The sequence below is a fragment of the Balaenoptera physalus genome (genome assembly GCF_965194825.1).
Source record: "Balaenoptera physalus genome assembly, chromosome: 16".
NCBI lineage: Eukaryota > Metazoa > Chordata > Mammalia > Artiodactyla > Balaenopteridae > Balaenoptera > Balaenoptera physalus.
This window is the reverse complement of record NC_138898.1, coordinates 9,765,909-9,780,965: the sequence shown is the minus strand read 5'-3', so window position 1 is coordinate 9,780,965 and position 15,057 is coordinate 9,765,909. Positions and strand designations below refer to the sequence as shown.

The window sequence follows — 15,057 nt, the reverse complement described above, 5'->3', positions numbered from 1 at the left end:
TTTCCTACATTGAAGATGAATTCTTTATCAATTTAAAATAGAAGGCAACTCAAAATTTTAAAGTACAGCTAAGTAAAATAAGAAACACTGTCTCATACCCATTAGTTCTTTTTTCTTTTTCATAACAAACACACCCTAAAACTCAGAATCTCTAAGTTTTAGTAGAGCTCACGGCTGACCAGCCAAAGAATACATTTCTCGGCCTCACTTGCAGCCAGGGGTAATTCTGCGATGAAGTCCTCATTAATCAAATGGCAGAGAAGGTAAATGTGTCCCTTTCGTAAAAGGAAATGGCTTGCCTTTTGCTTTTTCTCTTTCCACCTGTCTTGCCAGCTGTTACCAAGACATGAGGGTGAACAAGCAGGTGAGGACAGCATACCTGCAGATGGTGGATACGTAACCTAACGTACTGTGATACATAGAGAGAACTTAAGTCCCTGGATGATGGGGACAGAGCTGCCTACCTGCCTAGACCACCTGCTTACCTCTGGACAGTTACGTGAGACAGACATAAACCCCTACCTTGTGTGAGCTGGTGTTTGGGCTGTTTTGCTACAGCAGCTTAATCTGTACTCACTAACGCACATCGTCAACTTGCCACGCGTGAACAACTGCTAATTTTTTGATGTATACTTTTCCAATTATCTTGTATGTGTGTGTGTACATTTTGGGGTATAAAAACCTTCTTGGCCAACGTCAATTTAAACACTTATTTTTTGAAAGGTACTGTGCCCCTGATTGATTTTACTTAATTCTCTCAACAACTGGGATTAGAACCCAGGACAGTCTTGCTTTCTTAGCCAAATGCAACACTGCCTCTCCACTGACTACTTTCTTGCACTTAAAATAATTTCAATCATTTTCACATCATTAAATTTCTACAACATGATTTTTAAGGCTGAAGTATTTCACTATATGGATGTACTATAAATTATTGAACCAATTTCCTACTTGGCCATCGAAAAGAATGAAGTAGATACATGCATAAGGACATAGAAAGACATCCAGCATTAAAGGAGAAACAGAAAGTTGCAGTGATAGTGTATATATTATTAACTTAATAAGAGATGGAAAAAGTAAATTGTGTGTTTAAGCCTGGTATAGACATGCCAAAATTTAAGAATGAGACACACTGGACTATTAAGACTGGTGACTTTTGGGCATGTGTCAGATGAGAAGGATGTGGGCTGTGAGTCAGGATTTTCACTCTTTACATATCAAACATGTATTTTGGCCAAATCCTAAAGAGCTAAGTGCTAAAATCAATTGTCAGCCAAAGTTGATCACTATCCTCATAGAATAAACATCTGGGATTTAAGAATACATCTAGAAGTGTATTAAAGATTGTAATTTTATTATTAAAAATGTTCACAGTCAAATTAAAAAATCCAGGAACAATAATTTCTCATTACTGTCAGCTGCTAAACAGCTTCTGTGGGCGCCATCCCGTGTATGTGCAACACCGAGCAGATGCCGGACGTCGGTGGAGCTGGATGGTTTTCGGCCAGCTCTGCTGGTAAAGAGCCCCACTCTTGTTGCTCCTGGCCACGCCCTCTTCCCCGAAAGTAACTAAGGTAAGTACACCTTGTCAACTCTCTGACTTGAAGATGTTGACGGAGATGCTGCAGTTATGCAGAAACCATCCTACAAACCCAAGCTTGGCTAGCTGTGAGCAGAGGCTGCTTCCTGAAGATTTGCAGCGATGAACTCCAGGGTGTTGTCCTCACTTATATTTTTATAATGCTTCCCCAATTATCATGAATAATGACAGCACTTTACTCTTACAATGATGAATATGCCACGTGTGACTGATGGAACTTCAACACAGGGCACCCACCAGGAGAGATTCATTGCTTGTTACATTGAGAATGCTTACCAATACCTAAAACTTAATAACTTCAGATTCTGATACCTAGAAGAAATCCAAATGACATGACGCTGTGAGGCTGATTAGACATGATGGTGATCCCAGTGCAACACGGCAATCGTTGGCCGTGGCCAAGGAATATCAGAGATAACTGCTGGATATTTTATCTTCTGGATATTTTATCTGAGGCTAAGTAGCAGAATTTGGGCGATTAGGGACGCCCACGCCAAATTTCAGTGTCCCTCCCTTATGCACATTGACACTCACTGAATTTATATATGACTGTATCATCTGAATTATGAGCATCTAATACTTCGTTAAAAATAGTCTAAAAGCAATTCCTTCTCCATGCAGAAGGTCTGGGAGACATAAAAATAATACATTAGAGAAAATTAAAATCACCAGAAATAATCACGGTTTTCTTTTTCCACGCAATCCTTTTCTCTCCTTTTAAAAAAGTATTTATTAAATTCCCCTTTCAAAATTGCAAAACTAACACACTCAGGTATCCAATGATGCAGTGTAAAGATACATAAATGAAAAGTTACTATTCTCCCCCTTCTTCATCTGTTTACCAGTCATTACACACCACACACACACACACACACATTTACTTACTTACAGGATCATCTCCTCCAAATGAGAAGAATATGTGCATTTAAATTTTAATTAATTCTGGCAGATCAATTTCCAAAATGTCTGTCAGTTCACATTTCCACTTCTAAGTTTTCTCATATCTGTTCCCGCACTGGATTTTATTGCTCTAAACATTTTCTGCCAAAAGCATGTGTAGGAACAGCATCTCGTTTTTATTTCATTTGTGTTTGTGTTCCCGTGATGACCAGTGAGGTTCTGCATCATATCATGTGTCTGACTTGTCCAGATCCCCAGCTCCCAGCACAGAGAAGGGATGTGTGTGAAACACTTACCCGTGTGGATTTTTAAATGACGCTCCATGTCCTTCATGCCATAGGCAGTCTTGAATTGGCAACCTTAAGAAGGCAAGGAAAGATCAATGACAGAGGGAAACACAGTCACTTTAGAATGGAGAAGCCTGGCAGAAACTTCCTTAACCAAGTGATGAAAGTTAATCCCACAATAACGGGACCAACAGGTATCAGTGTGCTCCTGATACCAGGTACCAAGTACATAATATCTCGTCTGTGCTTCCTGCTCAAATTGCTTCACCTAAATCTGATCATGAAGAAACATCAGACAAACCCAAAGTGACGAACATTTTATTCAATATGAAATAACTGGCCTGTACTTTGCAAAACTGTCAAGGTCATGAAAGACAAAAGCTTAGGATTAAAGGAAACTAAAGACACATGAAAACTAAATGCAGTGTGTGAGTATGAACTGGATCCTGGACCAGTTTTTCTTTTGATACAGAGGACATTAGTGAGACAATTGGTAAAATCTTAATAAGGTCAGCAGTTTGATAATAGTATGTATAAATGTTAATTTCCTGATATTGATGATTGTACTGTGGTTATAGAAAAGAATATTCTTGTTTCTAGGAAATATACATTGAGGTACTTAGGGGTAAAGGGACATCATGTCTGCAACTTTGGGGGAAATATACGTATATATAGAAAGAACAACAAAGCAAACGTAATATGTTAATATTTGGGAAATCCAGATGAAAGGTACACAGAAATTTTTTGTGCTATTTTTGTAACTTTTCCTTAAGTCTGAAATTTTCCTTGCCTTCCCTAAAGGATTTTTTTTTTTTAAAGTAAGGAAGGAATAATTTTTCTGGATGTCTTCCTAAGTTATAGCACAGAAAGAAAAATTCACAGTAATTGGAAATTTTCACTAGTCCCATTCAAAGAAAGGCCCATGGCTATAAAAGTCTTAGAGCCCAGTGCATGGTGCCCAGAGACAGTGAGAGACAGGTCGTATGTGATGATGCAAATGCTGTGGGTTGATTTTTTTAAGCCAAGCAGTTTGGAGCACATCTACGTCCAGTTGTCAGGAATACACGAGTTCGAGTCCTGGACCTGTTAAATGTCACATTCTCTACAAAAGTAGGACATGATGCTGCCTTTACCTGGATAGCAACAGTTAAGCCTCTTCTGAGCAGTTGGGGCCGTGGGCTTTTTGGCTCGTGACTTGGCAGGGAGAGAGATGACAGTGGCTGTCTGGTTTTCATTGCTTTCCGTGGGTAGATACGTTTGATAGCCATGTTCAAAAACAAATTCTGGAGCTGAAACTAAAAGATATGATGATTATTAATTTTCATAATATGAATACCCAATAGATATTCTCTTTGCCCACCTTCCTTTGTAGAGAATGAACATGTTAAGATTGCTTTCCCAGTCTCCCTTGCTGCTTAGGAGTGATCATGTGGCCCCATTCTAGCCCATGAGACACTAGAGAACATCTGCTGCAGGGCTTTTGGAAAAGATTTTCTCCCTGATTTGAAAAAAAGGTGGGGGCAGAAAGAGAGGTAGTTGACTCAAGCTCCAAAAAATGCACACAACTCTGCCAGAGGGACAAAAAAAGTGATCAATGACAATGCAATCAAGGTTGTTTACAAGCGCGCAAAGACAATTTTTTGGTGACTGCCTCTTGGCTGGCAGCCATCTCACTGATTCCAAGGTGCACCCCCATTTCAGATGTTACAATGTATCTTTGAACTGATAAAAGTCCAGGTTCAGCTACTTCCTAGGTGTGGGACCTCAGGCCAGTCACGTGACTCCTTTGAGCCTCAGTTTCCTTGCCTGTAAGTGGGGATAATCACTGTGCCCACTTCGTAAGGTTATCGCAAAGTTTCATGAGAGCATCAGTAGCACAGGATATGGCCACAGCTGAGTCTTAGTAAATGTTAGTTACTACACTTGAGCAGAACTGGGCACCAGACTCTCAACGGGAATGATCAAGACTCAGGGAGACCAACTGCTTTCGTTTGCCTGGGACTGAGGGTTCCCCAGGATACAGGACCTTCAGTGCTAAAACTAGGATGGCTGTTCATGCTACCATGACCTCCCAACTTTCTGCTCTACCACTTTTTGAACAAAAAAAGGCTGGAAGACACTGGGGTGAGGAGGGGTTGTGACAGTGGCCAGACCCTCCCTTCGGCTCAGCTCAGCTGTGAAGTCCGTAACCCTCCTGGGAGGTAAGTGCTGGGTCCTGAATGATCCTGAGCCTGGGATTCTCGCCCTCCAGGGAGACTGATGGGGCTTTGTCCCCTAACTGTCCACCTGCCCCTCCACCGTAAGCCTTAGCATCCCTTTCGTGGTGAGTCACAGCAAAGGGGAAACACGAGAGTATTCTGGATAGTAACCCCTCCTCAGATACATGGTTTGCAAATATTTTCTCCCATCCAGTAGGTTGCCTTTACATTCTGCTGGTTGTTTCCTTAGATGCACAGAAGTTCGATGCAGTCCCAGGTGTCCATTTTTGCCTTTGTTGCCTGTGCTTTTGGTGTCTTGGGGGAGGCGGCAGGAAGCATAGGGAGTCAGGCACCCAAATGCAGGGATCATTTCGGGGGGGGGTCCCTTGTCTGTCTTCAGACTTGGCATAAATAGTGGCAGTGGCCTTGGGGAATCTGAGCGTCCGGCAGAAGTGAAGGCAGCAGGGGCAACCCCAAGCACCCAGATCTGCTGAGGGGGGAACTGCTTCCAGCGGAGGCGTGACCTATCCCCAGGGGAGAATGTTCTCAACGGCTCTCATAACCAAGTCCAGTGCTTAGTGAGATCAGCCCCCCCCCCCCCCCCGCCAAGCCCTCCCCCAACAACCCCCAGCAGCTCACAGCCTCACGCCTGCCTTTGGTTTTGTTTTTGCCGCCGGGGCTCTCCCTGGCTTGCCCGCGTGCCCAGGTGCGCATCTGAAACGCACGGTTTGTTATATGCAGTCCCGGTCTGTAGCAGGAGCACCTTGGGTGTTCAGTTATTCACTCATGTTGTTGCTTAAAAAGTAAGAATGTCACATGGAACCAAAATCTCTCTCTGTGGTTAGGACCCACTGGTGTCTTAGACCCGCTGGGCTCACATGGGCCAACTGTAGCTCCTCCCACAAAACTGTTCTTCAAATAGCTGAAGATTTCACGTCTCCCAAGCCACTTTGCTTCTCCCTTCTCTTCTTCGACTTAAAAACTCCATTTTTTAAATCCTTTTCTATTTTTTAAAATTAAAAATGTATTATTTTTTCAAAACAAAAGTAAACACCAACTGTAGAAAATCTAGGGAGGACAGAAAAGTGTAGAGAAGAAAACCTGCCCAGTTCTGTCCCCATACAGCAGTATACCCCCTTGCATGATATGCTCATTAAATACCGAACTTTTCCCCCAAAGTACTTATCTCTACTGTAATTAAATAGCTATTTGGGAAAGTATTTAATGACCATCCTCTCCTCCTTTGGTTGGATGAACCAGGTGGGGACAACACCTGTTTCTCTCCATCACTGTTTCCCAGAACCTCACACAGACGCTGGCAGTGCAGGGGCTCAGAGAACACTGGTTGAATTAATGATGGACCAAATGGCTAACGTAGCCTTTGTATACAGATTTTAAAAGTATAAAACTGGGGTCATGGCTTAAATTGTTTTGTATTCTTTTCTTTTTTATTAAACAATTAAGCAATTTTATTAAACAATTTTGCTATGTGAAAGCATTCTGCCACGTTATCATTCATCCAAAACACAATTTCTTATGGCTACATAATATGCCACCATGTTGGCTGTCACAGTTAAATTGACCATTCCCCCCTTTTGGACAATGAGTTGGTTTCTAGGTGTTTACCTTTATAAATAATACCTATCCAAAAATTTTAACTTATCTCTAGTTTCTCTGGATACCTTCCTGTAAGCTGAAGAACCGGGTCAAAATGCAATGGTCATTTTATTGCTTGGTGATTCATAATTATGAGATCCTTCCAGAAAATCTAAATCAATATACATTCTCCCCTTCACCTTGGCTATCACACAGACTATTTGACAGGACAAAATGAGATCATTTTAGTTTAATTTGCGTTTCATTAATAATTGGTGAAGATGAATCTCTTTTTCACTATATTTTATTCATTCATATACTTTCTTTATGAACTGCCTATTCATGCTATTAGCTTTTTTTTCTATTGAATTTTTATGTTTTTCTCATTGACTCGTAAATGATCTTTACAGATTTATTTATTTATTTATTTATTTATTTATGGCTGCGTTGGGTTTTCATTGCTGCGCGCAGGCTTTCTCTAGTTGCGGCGAGTGGGGGCTACTCTTCGTTGCGGTGTGCGGGCTTCTCATTGTGGTGGCTTCTCTTGTTGCGGAGCACGGGCTCTAGGTATGCGGGCTTCAGTAGTTGTAGCTCGTGGGCTCAGTAGTTGCAGCACGTGGGCTCTGGAGGGCAGGCTCAGTAGTTGTGGTGTGCAGGCTCAGTAGTTGTGGCTCGCGGACTCTAGAGCACAGGCTCAGTAGTTGTGGCACCCGGGCTTAGTTGCTCCGCGGCATGTGGGATCTTCCTGGACCAGGGATCAAACCCGTGTCCCCTGCATTGGCAGGCGGATTCTTATCCACTGCGTCACCGGGGAAGTCCCAATCTTTACATATTAAGGAAATTGCTTCATTGTCATATTGTCAAATCTATCGTTTGTTTGTTCCTGTTTCTTCCAAAATAGGCCATGCTTAGGACTCACACTTAGGGGTCTTGATTCAAATGCAAACTCAGAATTCACCTCCTGGGAGAAAAATCCACCTCTCTCTGAAGGAAAAGTCTTCTCATGCTCTTCCAAAGGGTTTTCCCGAATGTGGTCCACACCTGCCCCAGCACATCAGCCCATCTGTCCCCCGTCCTGGAATTAGGAATTGGGGCGAAGATATGCGGCTTGGCGTGGACTTTCATTCTGAAAAAAGAAGCACCTATGTGCCTGACACTGCCACTAAAAGATTTCCATCCTTTCTTGCCTTTCTCCTCCTGGTCCAGTGGTTCTCAAAATTGACCATGTACCAAAGATTCTGATGCCGAGATCTAGGTACAGTCTGGGTATATTTGTAGCTGATTTTTAACAAGTTTTCCATGTAATTCTTCTGCATACCAGCTTTGAGAACTCCTGCTCTAGACTATTCTAACAGGGTAGTGGCAGGAGTGTGGCTGTCCAGAGGGGCCTTGGGATTGGATTCCACTGCTAAGCCCCTCCTCCTTGTCCCTTGCTGGCCTGGCTTCTTCCAAGACAGCGGAACGGGGCATCTTAGCCAATGGGATCTAGAATTTCTGGAGAAGCATTTCCTCTCCGGTAGAGCGAAGCCGCCCCTTTCCCCGTCCATGGGCAGGGCCGCGTGAAGACTTGAGGCTGAAAGCAGCAGCAGCGGCCACCTTGTGGCCGTGAGGAGGACTACTGCGGAGGACAGCAAGAGGATGCAAAGACCCCGGGTCTGCCCTGAGGATGCAAAGACCCCGGGTCTGCCCTGAGGATGCAAAGACCCCGGGTCTGCCCTGAGGATGCAAAGACCCCGGGTCTGCCCTGAGGATGCAAAGACCCCGGGTCTGCCCTGAGGATGCAAAGACCCCGGGTCTGCCCTGAGGATGCAAAGACCCCGGGTCTGCCCTGAGGATGCAAAGACCCCGGGTCTGCCCTGAGGATGCAAAGACCCCGGGTCTGCCCTGAGGATGCAAAGACCCCGGGTCTGCCCTGAGGATGCAAAGACCCCGGGTCTGCCCTGAGGATGCAAAGACCCCGGGTCTGCCCTGCCGTTCTTGTCCTGAGAGAAGGAATGTCTGACCATCCAGCCCTCTTGGAGTTTAGTGCTGTTAAGAGCAACTGAAAGCAGCTGAACTGACCCAAGCCCTCACTGGCTGGTCCAGAGTCCCAGGACCCTGCTCAGACCCACCCAGATGGTATACTTAAGGGAGGGGGCTGGGTGTCTGCATTTTCCACCAAAGCTCCATGTGGTTCTTTGGAGAAACACTGCAGTGAGGACTTTACTAAGGGGTGAGGTGGTGCAGTCAAGTGCATAGATTCCTCGGCCAGGTAGCCTGGCTTTCAGGCCCCGTTCTGCCCCTTTCTGGCTCTGTCACCTTGGTCAAGTTATTTAATTCCTCTGTGCTTTAGTTCATTATGGGTAAAATGGGGATAATAATTCTTAGTACCTAATTTATGTTGTGAAAATTTAATTTTTAAAATGAAATGTTAAATTTAAATTCGTAACAATTTAAGTCGTGAAAAACTACTTCATATAGAGTACTTAAAAAGTACATGGCACATAATGAGCAGTACATGAGAATTAGCTATTATTATTATTTTTTAAAATTAATTAATTAATTAATTAATTTATGGCTGTGTTGGGTCTTTGTTTCTGTGCCAGGGCTTTCTCTAGTTGCGGCAAGCGGGGGCCCACTCTTCATCGCGGTGCGCGGGCCTCTCATCATCACGGCCTCTCTTGTTGCGGAGCACAGGCTCCAGACGCGCAGGCTCAGTAGTTGTGGCTCACGGGCCTAGTTGCTCCGCGGCATGTGGGATCTTCCCAGACCAGGGCTCGAACCCGTGTCCCCTGCATTGGCAGGCAGACTCTCAACCACTGCGCCATCAGGGAAGCCCAGCTATTATTATTATTGCCAGATTCTCCAGGCAAATCATTACATCGTTTGTCTTACTAAATTACTCACACGCTCGGCAACCTTCAGTGGCTCCCCAGCTCCTTCACGCTAAAGGCCAGATCAAAGCAGGGCTGCTGCCCCATACGCCGCCCTGTGTCATCTCCTGCCACTGTTATCACATCTCGCCTTCAGAAGCAAGATCAGCTTCTCCACCTCCACACCACCAGGAGGAAATGCTCCCCGCCCTCCGCCCCCCATCTTCCTCCCCAAGGCAGGTGAGATTTTCAAGGCCTATTATACATTTGATCTCACTCATCATTTCTTCCCTTGGCTTTCCCCGTTGGGACCAATCTACTGCATGAACTCTCTACACAAGGCTGTACTTGTCACAGATGGCTGGGTTTGTATGTCTTACAGCTAAATTCTCCTCCCCTCCCTGATGAGCTTGGAATTCTCCAAGGGAAGCACCTCCATTATCTCGGCTCCAGCATCTGGCACACACGACAGTCCCAGAGCTGCCCTCGCTGGGCCCTGATGATGGGGCAGACGCCACGCCATGAACTCCATGCACATTAATGAAGTTAATCCTTACAGCTGCCCTTTCCTGCATTCACTTGGTAACTGTTTTATTGAGTGCCTAGGATGTGCCAGGCCTGGTGCCGGGTGGCAGGAAAGCAAGACTGATTAGTTCCTGCTCCAGGGAGATTTACAGTCTAGTAAACTAGATATTAAACTACTAGTTGGGGGCCCACAGGCCAAACTGAGCCTTCAGAATTTTTTTTTCAGGCTTTCAAAATCAACTAGGTGGGCTGGGTCTTCCCTAGGTCAATGACCTCTGGCCAAAGACCACCAGAGACACACCTGTAGTTGGATAGGCTGATTAGTCATTATAATGAAGGAAACCTCATACTACGGGAGCCGTGGAGGGTCTCAGGAAGAGGGTGCTAGAAAAGACTTAAAGAGTATTAGAGGTTTGGGGCTCATGTTAGATGATTTTGGGGGGACAGTTCAAGGAAGCCTGCATTGGAGGCTGTCAGGAAGTGGGGACAAGTCTACGATTTGATATCTCAGCAACTATTACCGAGAAGCAGAGAAGGCTAAAGCTGTAATAGGTAAAGCAGCAGTGTCACTCAGATCGGTGGGGGAGGAGGGGATGTCTGGTATTCTGTGGCTCAGGTATGATGACAGAGGGGTTTTGTTTTCATCCTGTCCCACCACAGTCAGAGTGGCCCCGTCTCACGCAGACGTTCTGTGAACCTGTTTGCGTTCAACAGGAGAACAGCACGGCCCACCAGCGAGTCAGCCCAGCTCCCAGCAACACCAAGGCCCAGCTGACGCTGCTTCCTGGCTCTCAGGGGCTGCTTTCCTCCTCCTCTCCTTATTGTCCAAAGCCCCGCCCACTCTCCACCACAGTGGATCTGCGGTTGCATTTGCTGCCACTGCCTGATCCCCAGGGGCATCTGAATTCACTTTTCTGGCTAAAGACTGCTTGTTACGAAATAACAAATTAATTGCAACTGTGATACATGCTAGGTGAGGAAGCAGTGAAGAACCTAACCTTAGGGGGGGTGGGGGGGGGAGGGAGAAATCATAGCTAGCTTCTAGGTGGAGGTGACTTTTAACCTGGGACCTAAGAAAGTGGGAATTAAGCAGAAGAGGTGGGAAAGATCATTCTAGGTCCAGTGATAATTCAACTCATATTGGCTGGGGGCCTGCCATGAGCCAGGCCCTGTGCAAAATTTTCCGTGTGCTGTTTCATTTAATTTTCACAGCCCCTGATTCGGTAAGTAATGAGAGCTAAACCCTGACAGCTCTAAGTGTCTTCCATGTAGGTGCCCATGGCAGCCTGGCTGGGACCCTCTGAGGTGAGAACCATCATTACTTCCATTTTACAGCTGGGGAAACGAAGACACTGAAACCCTAAGTCACCTGCCCAAGGTTGACTTGGTTAGCAAGTGATGTAGCTGGGATTTGAACCCAGGCAGTCTGGCTCAGGACCTTAGACTCTTCACTACCAAAGTCTGTGGCCTTTCTATTTATTCATGTCCCCACTTCAAAAATGAGACACCAAGAGCCATTATAATTTGCATCGGTCACACAGCTCTTAAGGCCCTGTGCAGCCAAGACTCAAACTTGGGGACTTGACTCCAAAGCCCCATGATTTTAAGCTGTGAACTTAAAAATGCATGTAGGATGCTAATTTTTTTTTTTTTTGCCAGCATCAATATCTAATTTTACTGCTTTTATAGAAAAGTTCTTAAATTAACTGCCAAACAGTAGGCAGCTTTCAAAGCTAGCAGACAGAGAATAAATTTTACTTTACATCCAACTATTATTGGGCTGAGACAAGACATATGAGCTGAGTGAGGAAGGGTTTGGTTTAATCAAGGACTGAAGAGGGACAAACTGCCCTGGACAATATCTGGGTGTGGGTATCTGGAGGAATCTGCCAGGGTGAGGGGTCAGACTGTGGCTTCGGGCAGTGAGCGACTCTCCAACTGGGTCGAGGCCCAGAATCCCCCAGGAGCTTGTTAAAAATGCAGATGCCTAAGCCTCAGCGATTTGGGTTCAGAGGTGCAGCCCAGGCACCAGTATCTTTAACAAGCTCCCCGGGGATCCTGGTCCACGGGTAGGTCTGGAAACTGCGGCTAGTGCAACATTGAAGCCCAAACCTGGGGGAAGTTGGGCCCAGAAAACCAAACTAAATAGTGTTAAAGAGAGGGAAAAAAAGCAAGATTCTGCGTGTTTTGTGGCAGAAATGCAGGCGCAATCAGGGAGAGCAGCTGGATCAGGCAGAGACTCGGCATCCTGCAAATCTTGGTCAGGCAGAGACTCAGGCATCCTGCAAACCTCACCCCACGCATTCATCTCTGCATTAATAAAAGCGGTCGTTTATTGAGATGACTGTCCCAGGTCCTTTATGTGGATTATTGCAGGGTCCTCACAATAACCCAGTGATACTAGGTATTAGGAACCGAATTCTACTACCTAATAGTATTAAGTACCATTATAACCCGTTTCTACAGGTGAGGAATATTAAGCAGAGTAAACGACTTGTCCACAGGCCAGGACGGCAGACTGGGATAAATGTCCAGCAGTCCGTCTCTGGAGCTTGGAGCTCCTGTCAGCTCTGTGCAGTAGGTACCACCATGAGCTGGGCACAAAGAGGGCTCCAGGCCTGGCCTGAGCGTAGAGGGCAGTTGGCAAAACCGAGGCATGGCCAGAGAGAATGACGGCAGGGTAGTGGAAATGCTAAGAGGAGGGTGAACATCTCTGAGCAAAGAACTAGGACAAAAGAAGGGGCAGTTATTTGGTGTGGGGTCAGCTTCACGGATGGATGTGAGATTTGGGCAACTGTGCATTCACTCCACAAAGAATAAGTGCCTAGAATAAGGTGCCGGGGATCCACGGTGAACACGAGGGGTGAAGCTCCTGACTTCGTGGTGCTTAAGGTTCAGCGATGGGACAGACCTTGAAGTTTGTTCTGCAAATAATCATTTAAGTACTGGGACTTGACCTGGTCTGGGAGAACCGTGCACGTGCATGTGTGTTGTCAAAGAGGGGCTCTTTGACGAAATGCCTTTAAGCCCAGCTCTGACACACGCATAAGAATTGAGTCAGTTCCAGGCAGAGGGAACAACACCTACAAAGGCTCCCAGGCTTGAGGAAACGTGGCACATTTGGAAAACAGAAAGGACATCATCAAGGCTATTGCAATTCAGAGGGGAGGGGAATGTCCTGAGATGAAGCCAGATCCTCTGTGTGCAGTCTGTCACGAACCTTAAAGTTCTGAGGTTGAGCTGGTGTCAGCCAGGCAGGAAAGGTATTTTAGGCAGAGGGAACAGCATAAGTGAAGGCTCGGAACCCAGAAAGATGCAATGGCCACAAATAAAGTGTAGGCCTTGAGGTCTCCTCACGCTGGGGCCTTGTGTCCCAGGCTTCACACCCAGGGTGTGGGGTTACTGGGTGTTTGTGTTTGAGGACAGGGAACCCAACACGAAGTCCTCAGGGAGAAGACCACGAGGGTAAAGGGCCAAAGCGCTTAAGTCCCAGGACCGTCTTGAACCTGTGGTGGGACCTTGGCCATGTCTCATCCCCACTTGCAGCATTACTTTGTCCAGCTGTAAAAGGAGAAGGTTGTACCAGGCTCATCTCTAAGGTGGTTTTCAGTTTTAACATTTTCTTGGTGACTTCCTTTAAAATGAGAATTAAAATAAATTCGGGAGAAAGTGGGAAGACCTCAAGGTAATCTTATTAAAGTTTGTGAGGTGATCAATTATATTTCAATGCTTAAGGAATTCAGCAGAAACATTATTTTGGAGGCATTAAGGAAACAACCACAAAACTTTGCTTGCTGCTGAAAAATTCAGACACCACACCAATGTACAACTGATAGGGGGAAAGTTGGTACCCCCACTTCAGATGTTCTCCACACCTCAGCTCCAGATTAACTGCTTGCAAGACACTGAGAACAAGCCAGAAGCTGTTGGTGTGCTCAGTCAGGCTCACAGATGTATTCTGTTTGGCCAACAAAGTTTTAAAATTTCGGAAATTTTACATTTTTCAGTTTCTCAGAAAAACCCAAATATCTGACTGGATCCAAAGAGCAGCTTTCTCTACTTTACCACAGTCCTCACCATTCCCTAATGCCTTATGCACAGCTTACTTCTCTCATTAACATTACTAGGTATAAGTAGGTATAAGTATAGGCGTGTGTGTGTGTGTGTGTGTGTGTTTAAGTGTTTGGGTCTCTGTGTGTGTATAATTTTTACTCTAGAACTTTTGCAGTTTCATGCTGCACATTTAAATTTTAGATCCATTTGCAATTTATTTTGGACACAACCAAGAACTAGGATGAACTTTTCTGTTTTCCTGGTTGGTAGCACAAGGGAGGGGAGGCATCAACGCCTGTTTATAGATTTAAAAACTAAAAAAAAAACATTTAAACATTTTTTTTTTTGTCCCTTTAGACAAATAATGCAAATTCAGGAATCACACACATATTCCCACCACCCCAAATTACCACCTTTTCCTTTTTACCATTTCCTGCGAGTATTTTTTCGTAGTATATAGGTTTTTGTTTTAGAAACCTGGTTTTTGTCTGTTTGTTTTGTTTACCACATGACAACAATTTATAACTGCTACCACTTAATGTTTTAACCTAGCGGTTCCCAAACCTGGCTGGGCAGCTGGCTTCCCAGTGGAGCTTGTTAAAAATAATGAATTAGCAACCCTAGGGGCTTGGCCCTGAGTATCTATATTTTTAACAAGTTCTGTGGAGGCGTTTGGGACATAGCCAGGCCAACTCTAAGTGACTCCCCCATCCCCCAGCCATACCTGTGATCGTCTGGGTCTCCGAGGTGATGGTTCGTGTGGTGGTCTGAGTCTGGGTGGCAGGCACCGTCTCCTCTGATACAAACTGTACCGTGCTGGGCGCCGCCCCAGATGTGCCGGTCAGCTGGCAGCCGCTCTGCTTGTGAGCTACAAAGGCGTCCAGGTTGTTAAACTGCTGCTTGCAGATGCCGCAGATGTGGATGTCGGGAGTCAGCTCAACCAGCACTGTTGTGCCACCTGGAACTCCATGGGACATAGGGGAAGTCACAGATTAATTCCAAACAGCTTGAAATTACAACACAAACCAGATTCATGGTAAGAAAAA

At 45.3% G+C, this 15,057-nt stretch overlaps 1 protein-coding gene across 4 annotated transcripts in view; it reads right to left on the bottom strand.

Annotated features, from left to right (window-relative positions):
* Nucleotides 1-15,057, bottom strand: part of ZFP64 (ZFP64 zinc finger protein) — a 75,578-nt gene that overhangs the window by 56,849 nt on the left and 3,672 nt on the right. For 2 of the 4 annotated variants that reach the window (XM_082428384.1, XM_082428382.1), the window contains exons 2-4: nucleotides 14,736-14,969; nucleotides 3,921-4,082; nucleotides 2,797-2,859 (exon numbers count right to left, since the gene is read on the bottom strand). In XM_082428384.1, the coding sequence (XP_082284510.1) occupies nucleotides 2,797-2,859; nucleotides 3,921-4,082; nucleotides 14,736-14,969 (459 nt within the window). Of the gene's footprint in view, nucleotides 1-2,796; nucleotides 2,860-3,920; nucleotides 4,083-14,735; nucleotides 14,976-15,057 lie in introns of all 4 variants that reach the window. The other 2 variants (XM_082428383.1, XM_082428381.1) reach the window with 1 other exon arrangement.